Genomic DNA, 17151 nt, shown 5'->3' with positions numbered 1-17151 from the left:
CTCTGCAGACATCTGGGTATTGGACTGACCTCTCCCACATCCTCACCAAGCCCTTTATGGAACTTTGTATATGATCTGTGAGGGAGAATTACAATAAGGCAGTTGGTCCCCAGAGAATACTATGCCCAAGTGTCTCTGCCCCTTGTGAGTAGGTGGATGGATGGATGGATGGATGGATGGATGCACTGATGGGTGCACTGATGGATGGATGGGTAGATGGATGGATGGACAGATGGGTGGATGGGTGGACAGATGGGTGGATGGGTGGACTGAATTAAGTAATGTCAACCAGATGCCTGAGTGTTCTTCAGCCCTGCCCTGATGCCACTGTGCCATGTGCCCTCATAGTCCAGGGCACAGGGCACATGATCAGTCCCAGGATGAATATAAGGTCAATGTCTTCTGTTTGTAGTGGGTTTCCTTAGACATTCCATCTCATCAAGCTGGTATCAACTAATAGAACCTGTTGAAAAACAGAGATGTACCTCTCATCTTTTCAAACAGGGCCATACTCACAACCCCATCAATTCCCATTCTTACATTGCCTTGCTGGCTACAGGCTGACTACAGAAAACAGGCTATCCTTAGGCCCTTCAGACACACTCACTCTTGCCTCTTCTGCCTCCCTGTGACTAGGATGGAGCTCCATGGGTCACCAAAGGGAAGATGATGTGAAGATGTCTGACCTCAGCATCATTTATCTGGCTGCCAAAACCACCAATAACAGTATCAATGACAATACCTATGGGTGGGGCCCTAGCCCCTGGCTTCTACCAAGGCTTTATGGGTGACTCTCTCCCCTTTCAATACTCATCAAAGCTCTCTACCTTCTTATTATCAATACTGTGCCAAAGGCCCTTCTTCCCCATCTCCTGGAGCCAATTATAAAGATTGCTGCAGGCTGACCCACCCTTACCAGGCAATATAAACTCTGTGCAGATGCCCTGCAGAAATCATTTGGAGATTCCAGGGGCCCAGGATCTGCAGGTCAGTGGTGGAGACAGTATTCTCTCTTTCTCTCTTTTCTTCTCCCTCTGTCAATAGCTTTGATAGGCCACCTCCCTTTAACTCCTCCTGGCAAGCTCTCTAGTTAGCAAGGTATCTTCTACATAGATCACCATGGGATGCTAAAAAAGTCTAGGGACACATAGAAGAAATTTGAGGAGGAGGTATAGGTTAAGTCAAGATTTTTAAATATTTAGGACCACAGATTTTAGAAAGTAATGTCAGAAGAAATCATCTAGCCCAGTGGTATTCAACAATGTTTGGTGAAGCTTGAGCTTTTTTAGAGATGCTCCAGTGACTTTATTTTTTCAGTGTACATTATTTCTACTTTATTTTTTAATTAAGAAATTTTTTAAATTAATTTTTATTGGAGTGTAATTGATTCACATTGCTGTGTTAGTTTCTGCTGTACAGCAAAGTGAGTTACACGTATTCATACATACACTCTTTTTTAGATTCTTTTCCCATATAGGTCATTACAGAGTACTGAGTAGAGTTCCCTGTGCTCTACAGTAGGTTCTTATTAGTTATTTATTTTATATATAGTAGAGTGTTTGGTTACGAAGGGGGAAGAGGGGTAGGGATGAATTGGGAGATTGGGATTGGCACACACACCCAGTGCCTGGTTCAGGACTCAGTGCTAGCTGGGTGCCTGTGTCACCATCATTCTCTGCTTCTGCAAAAGCAGGTGCCTTTTATCCATTTAACTTTCATTAGGTTTCTGGGTAAAATTTCCTTGTGAAACTTAAAATAGGTTTGAAAAATATTGACCTTGTCCAAACTCTCATTCTAATGACAAGAAATTAGAGGCCTAAGGACAAAAAAAGGCACTTTCCAAGGTGGCAAAACAAATTGGTAGCAGAGTTAGGTCTAAAACCAACCTTGCCATCCGAATTTGCGGTGTGTGTTTCTATGTCCTGCTCATAAGCACCAATGTGTCTCAGTTGGGGCAACTGGAGAGAGTTATAATCTATGCTTTGTGGCTTCAAGAGCTTGTTAATTTTTATAAGGGAAACAAGTGTCTATATGTAAAACAATAAATAACACAGTGAAATTTAATGGGAGTTCAGAGTAGGGTTGTAATGGTAAAGAAAAGAGTCTTTAAACTCTGAGTCATGGAATCTTTGATAGTCTGATCTTGAAAGAATCTTAATAACCACATACTCTAATTGCATGATTTTACTGATGTTGAAACTGAAGATCAGAGGTTAAGTGGCATGACCTTGTATGTCTGAGCTGTTTCTCTGAGCTGATAATTAACTTGTCAGAACTAGATACTGAACCTATAGATAATAATGCCCTGTCCAGTGACCTTAATGCCAAAAGATCTGAATGGACAATGATGAGGAGGGATGACTTTTGAGTAGGGAAATCAAAGATGACTTTGAGTATGCCCACTGAGAAGATAGGAAAGAAGTTTCATTGCCTGGGAGGTGGTTTGGTGTCCACAGAGAAGTGAGATACACTTAGATGAGTGTATCATACAATGCGAAGCCAATGTAGATTCTACAACTGGGTGGGGATGTGATGAAAGCAGTACTTAGAATATGGGTCCAGGAGCCTCACATAGGTTGGGCTGGAATACAGGTACAATTCTAATGGTTATGAAGAAACAAAGTTATATTTTAAAGAAGCAATTTATGGAGACCTGTTGATAAATCTGACATAGAGTCAGGAAAAATGGGAGAAGTTGTCAACAGTTCTTGGGTTTTGAATCTCACTGTCTAGAGGAAGATTATGGCAGTGAGAGAAATGAAACTGGGAGGGATGAATGGGCTGGGAGGAGGAGAAGATGAACTTGACATTAGATGCATTTGGTTGGGTATGATGCAGGATATCCAAAGGGTGGTGTCCTGTAGGCTGCTGGAAGTAAAGGAGGATGTTCAGTCTGGACTTGGAAGGCATTAGAGAAAGATGATCATTGCAGCTGTGGAAATGAATGGACTGCAGCTTCATGAGGTCCCACCCCAGACCTAGGGAATCAGAATCTGTATTTTAACAAGAGCTGCAGGTGATACATGAGTTCATCAGAGAGTGATCCCAAGCCCAGTTGATCACTGAGTCATTTCAAGAACCTTCAGCCCAGGAAATAGTACTTCTCAAGAGTTCCCCAGGTTATTCGATGGTCAGGCACATGTTGGAAAGCCAATGACTTTAATCGAATACTTCATTTTTTTTTTAACATAGTCTATCTTTTCACTGTTAGTTTATTTATTTATTTATTTTTATAAATTTATTTATTTATTTATTGGCTGTGTTGGGTCTTCGTTGCTGCATGCGGGCTTTCTCTAGTTGTGGCGAGCGGGGACTAATCTTTGTTGTGGTGCACGGGCTCCTCATTGCCTTGGCTTCTCTTGTTGCCCTTCTCTTGTTGCCCCACGGGCTCTAGCCATGTGGGCTTCAGTAGTTGCGGCACATGGGCTCAATAGTTGTGGTTCATGGGCTCTAAAGTCCAGGCTCAATAGTTGTGATGCATGGGCTTAGTTGCTCCGCAGCATGTGGGATCTTTCTGGAGCAGAGATCGAACCCGTGTCCCCTGCATTGGCAGGCAGATTCTTAACCACTGCACCACCTAGGAAGCCCCTGAACACTTCACTTAAAAAAAATTAAAACTTACCATATGCTGCAAAGGAAAATCATATTCATATAAGGAAAAATGTTGAAATGTTAAAATAAATAAAAACCACCCATAATCATGTCAGCCATAGATAAGTGCTATAAAATATTGAGCATTTTTGTTTCTATGTATGTGGGTAGATATAAACAGAATCATAATGCACACGTTATTTATAACCTGTGCTTTTGACCATTTTTATATCATAAAATGTTCTTCTACAATATTGTCTTTAATGTACACATACTTTCTTATTTACAAAGTTTGCCATAATTTTTTAACCAAACACCTATTATTGGGCAGGTAGATTATTTCCAACTTCTTGGTATTATAAAAAAATGATGCCATGAACATCTTATTTCATTTGGGCAATTTATTATTTTCCATTAGAATAAGGGCGACAAATGAAACTACAAAGTGCATAGAATGTTTTAACATCCATCCAGAATTTGTACTGCTGTCGGTGTCCTGTGATCCTTTGCTCTCACCAACCCTTAAATTCCCACTGCAAAGCTGAGGAATAGGAAATGACTTGTCCAAGGTGATCAAGTGGCAGATCCAGTACTAAAAGCCACTTTGGCTACAGTCATCCTTCTTCTAAGATCCAGGCCATGTTGCTCAGGGATACTGAGATGGCTGGAAGTCCTGCCATCAGCATCAATCTGCTCCTCCTTACCTGCTTCCCAAAATGTCCCTCAGTGTCACTCTCTCCCTCTCTGAGCCCTGCTTCTTCATTCCTCCCTTTCTCCCACTTCCTCTTCTTTTCTGCTTTATCTTTTCTCTTTCTCTTCTTCCTTGGTGAGAGAATCAGGTCTACTCTGTAAGCCTCAGCCCTAGCCATGCTTGTATTTATTTTCTGGGCTATTCTTCAACTCCTACTACCCTCATGCCCTGAAACCTCTGGGTTTCTTTCCATGCTGGATCATTTCAGGGAATAGCTCTAGGGCCAGATGATCCAACCGGAAAGAGCAGAGCCCTGTGAAGCTCTGTGATCTGGGGTCTGTATAGGGACACTGGCTTCAGTTTTTACATCATTCCTTCCCCAAAACACAAGTCTGTATATCTCAAGCCTGCGCTCTTTTCCATCTGGAACAAAATGGGGGAGTATGCATGGTCTCTCATAGAACACCGTCTTGGCGGAACGGTCCGTTCCTTAGATGATGCTAACTGAAGGGAGACCCTGCCCGCCCCAGCTGCAGACTGGAGGTTCCTCCTAGTAGCGCTGTTTAGAAGAGGGCAGGATTTTGACTCTAAGGCCAGGCTGGGGAGTGGGACAGGGTTTCAGCCAGGTTCATCCTCAAACTGTGAGTCTAGAGCGCATCCACCCCCGTCTCAGCCCCAGGAAGGACTCCTGGCTAAACTCTTTGGGAAATCTGTCATCCTGTTTGCCAGAACCAGCACCAACGCACAGTCACAGCTCACACCTCTGCCAGCTCGACTTGTTCCTAGATGGCCCCAAACGCGGGCGACTCACAGCCTCCTGGAGCTTGCCGGGCTGGGGAGCCCTTGGTGGATTCTGGCAGGCCACTTATAGATAAGAATCTTGTGAGAACTTTCCACCCTGTGATTGGGTAATTTGGGCTCTTAGGGCGTCTGCTTCCCAGCTCCACGCCCTCCTTATCTGACAGCCTTTTTCTTTTTCTTCTTTTAAACTTTTCTTTCTTTTAACCAATCAATATTGGTTAAATATATATCACCAATATTGAGATATTGAATGTAGTTCCCTGTGTCATACAGTAGATTATCTACCATGTTGGTTACCTATTTTATACATAGTAGTGTGTATATTTTAACCCCAGACTCCTAATATATGCCCCTCCTTTCCCCTTTGGTAACCATAAGTTTGTTTTCTATGTTTGTGAGTCTATTTCTGTTTTGTAAATAAGTTCATTTGTATCATTTTTTAAGACTCCACATATAGGTGATATTATGTGACATTTGTATTTCTCTGTCTGGCTTACTTAGTATGATAATCTCTAGGTTCATCCATGTTGCTGCAAATGGCATTATTCCATTCTTTTACGGCTGAGTAATATTCCATTGTGTATATACACCACATCTTCTATTCATCCTCTGACAGCTGTTTTCTCCTTCCTTCTTAGCAAGGACCAGTCACCCCCGATTGCAGGAATGTGCTCCCTCCCCATGGCAAGATACTACATGTAAGTCTTCCTGGAGTCCTTTCTTTCCTAATCAGGGAGTCTGGAGATGGCAGAGGAAGAGAAAAGAAGGCTGAGTCAGAGAGATGAGTTTCCTTCTCACCCCAGAAAGCTCAAGTATCCCATAATTAAGCTTAATCATCATCATAATCACAATAGCTTTCTTTCCTGAGCTTCTGCAAGATGCCAGCTATTCTACTGCCTTGCCTGCATCCTGAGAAGTCTACAGAGGGAACATTATTACTAAGCCCATTTTATAGATTTGGAAACTGAGGCTCAAAGAGGTTATAAAGTACCTGATGTCACACAGGACCAGGACTCAGACTCCGCATTCTCTGGGGTACTCCAGCCTCCTCTCTCTAAAAGCTCAGAGATAATTTCAAATCTCAGGGACAGCATCTTTATGTGTTAGCTTCTGTGCCTTTTACTCCCGTTCTGGACTTCCAACTCTTACTTGCATTTTATCTCATTTGACATTTGAGTCTTTACTTTTAGTTTACCACTTTATTGTCTGTGATTTTTTGTTGTAAACTATCTCAAGCCTTTCAGGGAATGAGTTAAGCCATAATAAAAATAAAATAGGATTGACACCTGGGATGCATTTCCAAAGCTTCTCCATGGGCCCATCCTCTCCTAGACATGGTGGAGTGGGGGTTGGGGGGAAGTCAGGGCCTCCGGGAAGGTACAAGGTGGCTGGGAAGACAAGACACAAGGGCATGGAGCACGCAAATGACAAAACAGATGTCAACTCTCTGGGGTATCTAGCCTGGGTTCTGGTCCCTAAACAGAATATTGCTGGCAGGTGAGTTACCCACAGTTTCTGGTTGTCCAGGTTGGAGGGAGAAGGGCAGCTGGCAACCCAGGCTCTTTTCAGATCTTCATTTTTATTGTACAAGGGGACCTGCTTTAACCACATACAGTCATTAGCTAAGGATATTATAAATTAGCTGTTATTGAGAGAGAAGTATCTCCTGGAGGTGGTGGTGTTGACCAGGAGGTTCTGCCCTTGAACGTAAGGAGGGCTCCCCAGGCCTGAGAGCAGCTGATGACCATCTCTGAAACCAACCAGCAATGGGCTAACAGCATGGGCGTGGCTTTGAGGCTGCCCAGACTCATCACAGTTTCTTCTCAGCCTCCCTGGCACGTGTCTACGCTCCCAGGCAGATCATTAGAATCACGGGCAACCCCAGTGGCTGTCATCGGGCCCTGCTCTGGCTCTCTGCTGACCACCTGTATTTGGCACCCATAGCTTGGCCCACCCCGGCCCACAGACACGTGCACACTCACCGGAGCAGGGTGGCCAGGCTGGCACACTTACCGTCACATAGGAATTTTCCCCCCTCATTTGTGGATTTTCTTCTATAAAAAGCCTTTAAAATATCTGAAAAACAAATCATGCTTTATTATACACTCAATGAATCACTTTAATGAAGAGAACAAACATGTGAAAAATTGGATGGGCCCAGAAAATCTGGGATAAGGTTCACCGTATCCCAAAGACCTTGGAACCTCATTAGGACATTTCCCAAGAGGGGCACAGAAAAGGGCTGGAGCATCAGGAAAACTCTACATCTCAGTGAAAAGACGCAGGTTCCTGTCACCACCCCCAAGGGCCCAACAGGGGCCAAGCCTGGTAAAGACAGAGGTGCGGTCTCTGAAAAATCAGAGACCTGGCTGACCTGGTCTTAACCTGCTCTTGGGTGGAGTAGCACCCCCACTTCTCACCTGCAGAAGGAGAAGAGCTCCCAGTGCTCTGTGTGGTCATTCACAGTGTGGGGCGGAAGAGCTGTGGGGCTCAGTGGTGCATGCAGGGGGCAGGCGTCAGCGTTGCTTCCTGTTCCAGAATTAAGGATGCAGATCAGAAGGCTCTGTACACGAGATACGGCCAGCTCCTGGTGGGAGATCCCAGTGAACACAACTGCCGTGCAGGCGAGTATCTGGGGCCTTGACCCCCTGAGACTCACGCAAGCCCCATCTACCCCAGACTCTTCCTCCTCTCCTGCCTCCAGTGATGGCAAAAGGAAAGGCAGGAAGACCTCTCCTACTGAGGGGTCAGGACCCCTGCAAGAGTCCCAGCTTGCCCTGAAGCCTGTGTGCAGGAGCCAGGCCAGCTGTGCCTTGGCCCAGGTCCTTCCTGTCCGAGGCTTGGCTCACTCAAGAGCCTGCGATCTAGGGTCCCCTCATCTCCTGGCTCTCTTCTCTCCTCCCTCCCAGAGACGATCTGCATACTCCCCAATAGAGGCCTGGACCACACCAATTTCCCCATCTTCCTGGAGATCCAGGGAGGCAGTCATTGCCTGGCATGTGTGGAGACAGGGGAGGGGCCTTCCCTGCAGCTGGAGGTGAGAGACCGCACCCTGTTCTGGGGGACCCTGCAGACCTGGCCTGGCCTCCAGAGTGCTCTGGCATCTCTGTGCTTATCTGTGGATTTTGGCCAGATCCACACGTCCCTCTTGCTCAGGTTTCCACCATCTTTTCTTGCACCCAGTGCCCAGACCCTTCCCTCCAGAACCTTCAGAGGGTAATTCCCCAGGGAAAGAACCACCCTATCAAGTCCCTTGCTGGCCAAACCTCGAGGGGTGACACTCAGTTAGCAGCCTCAGCCAGCAGCCCCTGCATTGCCCCCACAGGACGTGAACATCGAGGACCTGTACAAGGGTGGTGAACAGGCCACCTGCTTCACCTTCTTCCAGAGAAGCTCGGGCCCTGCCTTCAGGCTCGAGGCCGCTGCCTGGCCTGGCTGGTTTCTCTGTGGCTCGGCTGAGCCCCATAAACCCTTACGACTCACCAAGGAGAGTGAGCCCTCAGCCTGCACCGAGTTCTACTTTGAACAGAGTAGGTAGAGAGGCAGGAAACTGGATTCCAGCCTGGTGCCCCCAAGCCAAGCTCATCCTGCTCAGGGTCTGTGGTAAGCAAAATAATGGCCCCCCAAAGAAGTCCACATCCTAATCCCCAGAACCCGTGAATATGATACCTTGTATGGCAAAAGGGACTTTGCAAATGTGCTTAAGTCAAGGCTGATCCATCTTGGATTATCCCAGAGGGCCCAAGGTAACCAGTCACCAGTGTTCTCATATGAGGGAGTCCAGAGGTAAGAGTCAGAGAGACATTGGAAGATGTTATGCTGCTAAATTTGAAGATAGAGGAAAGGGCTGTGAGCCAATGAATGCCAATGAATGTGGTTCCTAGAAGCTGGGAAAGTGCAGGGGATGGGTTCTCCCCTAGAGCTTCCAGAAGGAACACAGCCCTGCCAACAACTTGACTTTAGTCCAGTGAAACCCATTTCAGACTTCTGATCTCTAGAACAGTAAAATAATAAATTTGCATTGTTCTAAGCCATTTCGTTTGTGGTAATTTGTTATAGCAGCTGTAGGCAACTAATAAAGGGACTTAGTGGACCTCTGTGTGCAGTATTCAATGCAAAGGGACTGGGTAACTTGGTGAGTCAATTTTGGAAGCCTGGCTATGGCTTCTCCTCTGGTCCCTCTGCTCCAGAGCTTCTAGAAACAACCAAGAAGCTCCAGGCAGAACCCAGCTCTCCTCCTCTGTCTAGGGACAATGCCTTGAGCTGCTTACAATTTCAGTTTTAGTTCAGGTCATGATTTTCCTGCAAGATACGTCACAATGAATCAGTCATCCAACCAATTGACCGGTACCATTGCCGCCTAGTGTTGATGTGTGAGGACCAAGGAGGAGCAGTGATGGTAAGGCAGTGAGTTTGGACTGGATGTACTGAGTTTAAGGTTACTGGGGAATGGGTGAGCTGACTGGTTACAGTTGGGAATTCAGGGTTGGACTTCAACTGAGAGTTTGTAGTTAGAACTGATACTCCTCAGAGTCCCAAATCCCTCTCCATTTCATAGAGGATCTATGGTCAGACAAGCTAGAGCAGAGAGCCTGTGGTACCTCTGCTGTGGTATCAGCCTGTGGTATCAGCATCTGTCCAATATCTACTGTGGGCCAGGACAGTTAAGAACAGTGTGTCTTCACCCTCACAATGACCCTGCAAGGCAAGTATTCTTACCTGCATTTGACAGGTAAGGAGACTGGACTAAAAGAAGTGACATACTTAACTTGCTGAAGGTCACGTAGGTTGTCCATGTACACGTGGTCTATTTGACCTTAATGTCGTTTCACAAATTTTTCTTTTTTTCAACTCGAGGATGGAAGATGCCTTAGAGGACTGGGACGGGGAGGGTCGGGGGGACTTGAGGGAGGGTGGGGGGAGACAAGGGAGGGAGGGAATACGGGGATATGTGTATAAAAACAGTTGATTGAACTTGGTGTACCCCCCCAAAATAAATAAATAAATAAATAAATTTTTAAAATAAATAAATAAATAAAGAGAAAAAAGAGTATACAAATTTATTGATTTTGTGTTTGTGTCACAAGTATATATGCATATATACAAGATACAACAGGAATTATTTGTAAACACCTTTAAAAGCAGTTGTCCCTTGATGATAAAACTAACTTTTAATTTATCTTTATTGTATATTACTCTACTGAGAATGACTTGTCCATTAATAATTACAATATAATTTTTAAAATCTTTTATTTTTGAAATTTTGGAAAATATTTGAAACACTGAGTAAAGTAAACTGATTACTAAAGAATTTATAAATTAAATACTATCCACAGTGAGAAGAAAAGAGGCTTATGAGTTCATATTCCAGCACTAGTTTTAAAATATTTAAAATTAAATAAGATTATGACAGAAAAAAAGAAAATCAATCCTTCCCTACCCAGTAATATATTAGGAGTGCTGAGAGGATTGAAAGTGTCAGGAATTTCTAATGTTTAGAAGCATATGTAGTAGCTAAGATGCTAATGTCAAAACTAACTTCAGGAAAAAAACCCTGAATTTTCAAAGATATTTGTCACAATGAACCACTCATAACACATTTTTTTCCTTTCAAATACATATTCCTTTCTTTTTTTCTTTAAGAACTTTTATTGAGATATAATTGACATACAATAAACAATATTTAAAGTGTACAATTTGATATTTGTTTTCTTATTAGTAATGTATGTATGGTAATCCCAATCTCCCAATTCATCCCACCCCAACACCCCCACTTTTCCCACTTGGTGTCCATATGTTTGTTCTCTACATCTGGGTCTCTATTTCTGCCTTGCAAACTGGTTGATTTGTACCATTTTTCTATATTCCGCATACATGTGTTAATATATGATATTTGTTTTCCTCTTTCTGACTCACTTCACTCTGTATGACAGTCTCTAGGTCCATCCATGACTCTACAAATGTCCCAACTTCGTTCCTTTTTACAGCTGAGTAGTATTTCATTGTATATACATACCACATCTTCTTTACCCATTCATCTTTTGGACATTTAGGTTGCTTCCATGTCCTGGCTATTGTAAATAGTGCTGCAATGAACATTGGAGTGCATGCGTCTTTTTGCATTATGGGGTTCTCTGGGTATATGCCCAGTGGTGGGATTGTTGGATCATATGGTAACTCTATTTTTAGTTTTTAATGGAACCTCCATACTGTTCTCCATAGTGGCTGTATCAATTTACATTCCCACCAACAGTGCAAGAGCGTTCCCTTTTCTCTACACCCTCTCCAGCATTTACTGTTGTAGATTTTCTGATGATGCCCATTCTCACTGGTGTGAGGTGATACCTCATTGTAGTTTTGATTTGCATTTCTCTAATAATTAGTGATGTTGAGCAGCTTTTCATGTGCTTCTTGGCCATTCATATGTCTTCTTTGGAGAAATGCCTATTTAGGTCTTCTGCCCATTTTTTGATTGAGTTGTTTGTTTTTTTGATATTGAGCTGCATGAACTTTATATATTTTGGAGATTAATCCTTTGTCAGTTGCTTTGTTTGCAAATATTTTCTCCCATTCTGAGGGTTGTCTTTTCATCTTGCTTATAGTTTCTTTTGCTGTGCAAAAGCTTATAAGTTTCATTAGGTCCCACTTATTTATTTTTGTTTTTATTTCCATTACTCTAGGAGGTGGGTCAAAAAAGATCTTGCTGTGATTTATGTCAAAGAGTGTTCTTCCTATGTTTTCCTCTAGGAGTTTTATAGTGTCTGGCCTTACATTTAGGTCTTTAATCCATTTTGAGTTTATTTTTGTGTATGGTGTTAGGGAGTGTTCTAATTTCATTCTTTTATTTGTAGCTGTCCAGTTTTCCCAGTACCACTTACTGAAGAGGCTGTCTTTTCTTCATTGTATATCTTTGCCTCCTTTGTCATAGATTAGTTGACCTGTGTATATCTCTGGGCTTTCTATCCTATTACATAGATCTATATTTCTGTTTTTGTGCCAGTACCATACTGTCTTGATCACTGTAGATTTGTAGTATAGTCTGAAGTCAGGGAGTCTACTTCCTCCAGCTCCATTTTTTCCCCTCAAGATTTCTTTGGCTATTTGTGGTCTTTTGCATTTCCATACAAATTGTAAAATCTCTTGTTCTAGTTGTGTGAAAAATGCCATTGGTAATTTGATAGGGATTGCATTGAATGTGTAGATTTCTTTGAGTAGTATAATTTTCACAATGTTGATTCTTCCAATCCAAGAACATGGTATATCTCTCCATCTGTTTGTGTCCTCTTTGATTTCTTTCATTAGCGTCTTATAGTTTTCTGAGGACAGGTCTTTTACTTCCTTAGTTAGGTTTATTCCTAGGTATTTTATTCTTTTTGTTGCAGTGGTGAATAGCATTGTTTCCTTAATTTCTCTTTCTGATCTTTCATTGTTAGTGTATAGAAATACAAGAGGTTTCTGTGTGTTAATTTTGTATACTGTAACTTTACCAAATTCATTGATTAGCTCAAGTAGTTTTCTGGTAGTATCTTTAGGATTTTCTATGTGTAGTATCATGTCATCTGTGAACAGTGACAGTTTTACTTCTTTTCCAATTTGGGTTCCTTTTATTTCCTTTTCTTCTCTGATTGCTGTGGCAAGGACTTCCAAAACTATGTTGAATAGTAGTGGCAAGATCATTCCACAAATTTTTATTCCACTCTTATTCTAGGAGCAACAAAACTAAGCTTCCTTGGAGCTCATAATTGAGTGGGAGAAACACTAAACAAGCAAATACAAGAATAAGAAAACAAACAAGGGCAATTTACATGAGAGAGGGTGAGAGCAGTAGGTATGCAATGGCAACATTAGAGAGGGCAGTCAGGGGAGGTGACTCTGAATTTTTGGAGTGACAGAGGAAGGCTGGGGGGCTGGAGCCTGGAGCAGGTTAGGAGGTGGGCAAGAGGAACAGGGGTTGGATCATGGGGGGCAGGTGCTGAAGGCAAATAAAGGTTTCTATTTATTTATTTTTTTCTATTTATTTTTTAACACAAAGCAATGTTATGGGGAGATTTTAAGCAAAGGAGAGACATGCTGAGCTTTATGGCTCTAACAAATTTAGATTCTTTCCCAGCCTCTCCATGGCGTGCATGTGCCCCATTACTTTATCACTTGGCTATCACATCATAATTACGTATTTATGTACTGGGACTACTCTATGCTTTGGGGGGCATGTTCTGTTCAATTTTGGGTCACCAGTGCCCAGAGCAGCTGCTGGTACATCGAAGGTGCTGAGTAAGTGCAAAGTATTGGACAAATTAGTGGACGATCACTTGGTTCTTGTTGGACATTTGGGATACAGTGTGAGGACAACTATGGCAGCAAGGTAGACGGACGCCACTGCGGCATGGAGGTGCAGCTGGTAGAGAGGGCTGGATGGGCCTTCAAAAAGGAAGGAACATATAATCTGGGCCTAAAAAAAAAATAATTTCCAGACACAGAATGTGTGGATGGGCATTTCTAAGCAGAGGGAGCAGCCAGGGAAGGTGTGATGCAGGAGAGCTCCGAGTACACATGGGGCATGATGAGTCATCCACTTGCAGGGACCCAAGGCTAGTGGCTGAGAAGTTGCCAAAAATTAAGGTGGGAAGATAGGTGGGGCTTGATTGTAGATGCCTGGTAAAGGAGTGAAGTAGGAGGCCTGTAGGAATCATCCAAGTATTTCAAATAGGACCCAGATTTTAAGCCTGGGCCCCTGAAGTCAACACTGGACCGATCCAGCTGTTACTAGGGCTTCTGTTCATCTCAGCCTCCTCTTTGCTCTGCCTCTCGTGCTACCTGCCTCCTGTTATCCCTGCCCTGGGATCAGCTTTGATGCTGTGGTTCCAAGGTTGTCTTGAACCCTGCTACATTTTCCCAGAGCAGCTCATCTCTTTCACCGGGGGTAACTCAACTCCCCCAGCTTGGAGCAGGACCAGGAGCAGGAGGAGGCCTGGGTATGCCTGGGTGGGTGGTGAACACAGTTCACAAGAGAAGGGCTAGCAAAGATAAGTTGGATCACTTTCTCTATTTAAGTAAAAAACACTTGGGGCATCTAATATGTGTCAATTCTGTGTGAATGCTTCAGAGAGGAAGAGGATACAAGAGATTTAGAAGACACAGTCCCTGCCCTTTAAAGACACATGGTATAGTCAGGGAGACCAGACATTATGAATAAAAGTCAATATCCATTGACTGCTTTCTATGGAATGACTGGAAAACACTCCAAACAGCACTCATGGAGCCTTGCATTGAAATTCTGTAGGGCTCGGGTAGAAATAACAATGGGATGTTCTGACCCTGGGGATTTAAGAGTAAGAAATGGAAGCAGCTTCTGATAGACACAGTTCAGGGATGCCAGGAATATATTCTCCCCCCTCCCAAGTCTTGTCCCTGAAATTCTTCCTCCTTCCTGATGACGATGCCAAAGGCTTCATTCCATAACCAGCCCATCAGAGCTGTTATTATGTAAATTCCTGAGAGAGGCACACTTTAGGTCTTATCCACTATTTACATCTCAGAGTGAACTGAACTGGTAGGTCCTGAGCCAGAAACTAGTAAACAGGTGAGTAGAACACAGTGTGGTAACCTCTCATGAAAGTAGCATGAGGGAGCTGGGTTACTGGGTGGTCCCATCCCAGAGGGTCAGGTGAGTGTTTAGAGGAAGTGAGGTATGTATGGGGGCCAGCCAAGTGAGGGGCAGGGGTGGGGTGTGGGGGCAGGCAGAGGAGACAACCACACATAGGCTTGAAGGAAGTCCTGAGCATAGCTGTGTGTGTTAGGGCATGAGTGTATACACATGCACATACATGTGTGCCTGTGTATGATGTGCATGTATGCATTCGTGAACCTGTGTCTGCATGTATGCCTATGTGTGTTGACAAAAAGCTCCAGATACAGGCAGTGGCTGATGCATAGAGGAATTTATCTTTATTCTGAGAAGATCTGAAGCAACTTTACACAAGAGGGTGATGTGTTCAGGGTCTCCTGTAACTTGTATGTCCTAAGCCACATGGGTTGACAATCTATTACACTTCTTTTGTGACCCAAATTTTCATCTTGTCATCCCATGCACACAATATTGCCCCATATTACTATAGCCCTTACAAACAAGTGCTAAAAACATCACACACAGGAAGCAACCTAAATGTCCATGGATAGAGGAATGCATAAAGAAGATGTGGTACATATATACATTGGAATATTATTCAACCATAAAAAACAAAAAATGAAAAAACATAATACCATTTGCAGCAACATGGATGGACCTAGAGATTGTCATACCAAGTGAAGTAAGTCAGACACAGAAAGACAAATATCATATGATATTGCTTATATGTGGAATCTAAAAAAAGGGGGGGCACAAATGAACTTATTTACAAAACAGAAGTAGAGTCACAGATGGAGAAAACAAACTTATGGTTACCAGGGTATAAGGGAGAGGGGAGGGATAGATTGGGAGATTGGGACTGACATATATGCTACTATATACAAAATAGATAACTAATAAGAATCTGCTGTACAGCACAGGGAACTCTACTCAATACTCTGTAATGTCCTATATAGGAAAAGAATCTAAAAAAAAAAAGAGTGGATATATGTATATGATTCACTTCACTGTACACTTGAAACTAACACAACATTGTAAACCAACTGTATTCTAATAAAAATTAAAAACAAACAAACATCACACACAGAACTCAGACTACACAACACATGGCAGTCCTGGGGCTGTCTAAACCCAGATTTAGGGAGGAAAAAGTGGAAAAGAACACTCTAGTGGAAACCGAATTTTCCTAGATCGTATTAGGCCCGCTCACCAGTGCATAGTAAAGCCAATCTATTGACACCAGGTTGTGGTGAAGCAAAATGCAGTGTTTATTGCAGGGTGCCAAGCAAGGAGTCCAGGTAGCTAATGCTCAAAAGGCTTGAACTCCCTGAAGGCTTTCAGGGAAAAGTTTTTAAAGGTTGAGTGAGGAAGGGGGTTACAGGGTACATGACCAGCTTGTGGACATTCTTCTGATTTGTTGGTGGTGAGGCAACTGGGAGTCAACATGATCTTCTGATTCCAATGGTTCTGGGGTCCATGTGCCTGTGGTCAGCATGCAGTTAATGTCTTTCGCCTGGTGGGGGTTTCAGTATCTGCAAAACAGCTCAAAGGATATGGCTTAAAATATTATCTGTAGCCCTTAAAGAGGAAATAAAATCCTTGATTTTATTTAATGGCTAAACTATTATTATTTGTCTTGCTTGACTGTTTTCCTTTGTGTTCTGCATTTTCTCACTTCTCAATTAAATTTATTGCTTGGAACTTGGGGAAAGCCTAGGAGGCTAAAGTTTTTCTCACAAACAAGAAGAAAGCAGGGCTTCCCTGGTGGCACAGTGGTTAAGAATCTACCTGTCAATTCAGGGGACATAGGTTCAAGCCCTGGTCCAGGAAGATCCCACAAGCAATGGAGCAACTAAGCTTGTGTGCCACAACAACTGAGCCTGCACTCTGGAGCCTGTGAGCCACAACTACTGAGCCCATGTGCTGCAACTACTGAAGCCCACGTACTTAGAGCCTGTGCGCCACAATGAGAAGCCCCCTCAATAAGAAGCCCGTGCACTGCAATGAAGAGTAGCCCCTGCTCTCTACAACTACAGAAAGCCCGTGCACTGCAATGAAGACCCAATGCAGCCAATAAGTAAAAAATAAAATAAATAAATAATTTAAAAAAGAAAGAAAGAAAGAAGCAAGCGGAGGACATCGGGGGGTAGGGGTGGTCATCTGTCCAGGGAAGGCCCCATAACGTCCTGCTCAGTCACAGCATTCTGCGACAATATGCAACCATTTCATAAATGCACATGATGGAAAGGAACATGCTGAACATAGGCAGAAAAGTTAATGTCTTAGAAGCACTGGCATTTGAGTTATTTGACTACATTTCCGGTCAGATTTTACATTTGTATAATTAAAAGGGTTTGCTAGTGATTTGACCAAAACAGAAAGTCTATCTATCCCCTAAATAAATTCCAATCTCCACCCCCTCAATAGGCACAGACTCCAGCAC

The 17151-nt window shown here is 43.3% G+C and overlaps 1 protein-coding gene across 1 annotated transcript; it reads left to right on the top strand.

Moving 5' to 3' along the window:
* The first annotated feature begins 979 nt into the window (after positions 1-979).
* IL1F10 (interleukin 1 family member 10) lies at positions 980-8621 on the top strand. The gene is made up of 5 exons (XM_057743662.1): positions 980-987; positions 5722-5781; positions 7622-7707; positions 7993-8120; positions 8409-8621. Exons 2-5 carry the CDS (start codon positions 5750-5752, stop codon positions 8619-8621), a joined length of 459 nt encoding a protein of 152 aa, XP_057599645.1. The 5' UTR covers positions 980-987; positions 5722-5749.
* Positions 8622-17151: the final 8530 nt, after the last annotated feature.

Source organism: Hippopotamus amphibius, chromosome 7 (genome assembly GCF_030028045.1).
Source record: "Hippopotamus amphibius kiboko isolate mHipAmp2 chromosome 7, mHipAmp2.hap2, whole genome shotgun sequence".
In the NCBI taxonomy this organism is placed as follows: Eukaryota; Metazoa; Chordata; class Mammalia; order Artiodactyla; family Hippopotamidae; genus Hippopotamus; species Hippopotamus amphibius.
Note: the sequence above shows the minus strand (reverse complement) of the source record. Positions and strands in the feature narration are given on the sequence as shown.

What these genes read in the sequence shown, in the direction of transcription:
- IL1F10 (XM_057743662.1), top strand. Translation starts at nt 5,750, where the DNA reads ATGTGCTCCCTCCCCATGGCAAGATACTACAT. An exon ending in TGAACACAACTGCCGTGCAG is followed by an intron (nt 7,708 to 7,992) that starts GCGAGTATCTGG and finishes CCTCCCTCCCAG; the next exon opens with AGACGATCTGCATACTCCCC. An exon ending in GGCCTTCCCTGCAGCTGGAG is followed by an intron (nt 8,121 to 8,408) that starts GTGAGAGACCGC and finishes TTGCCCCCACAG; the next exon opens with GACGTGAACATCGAGGACCT.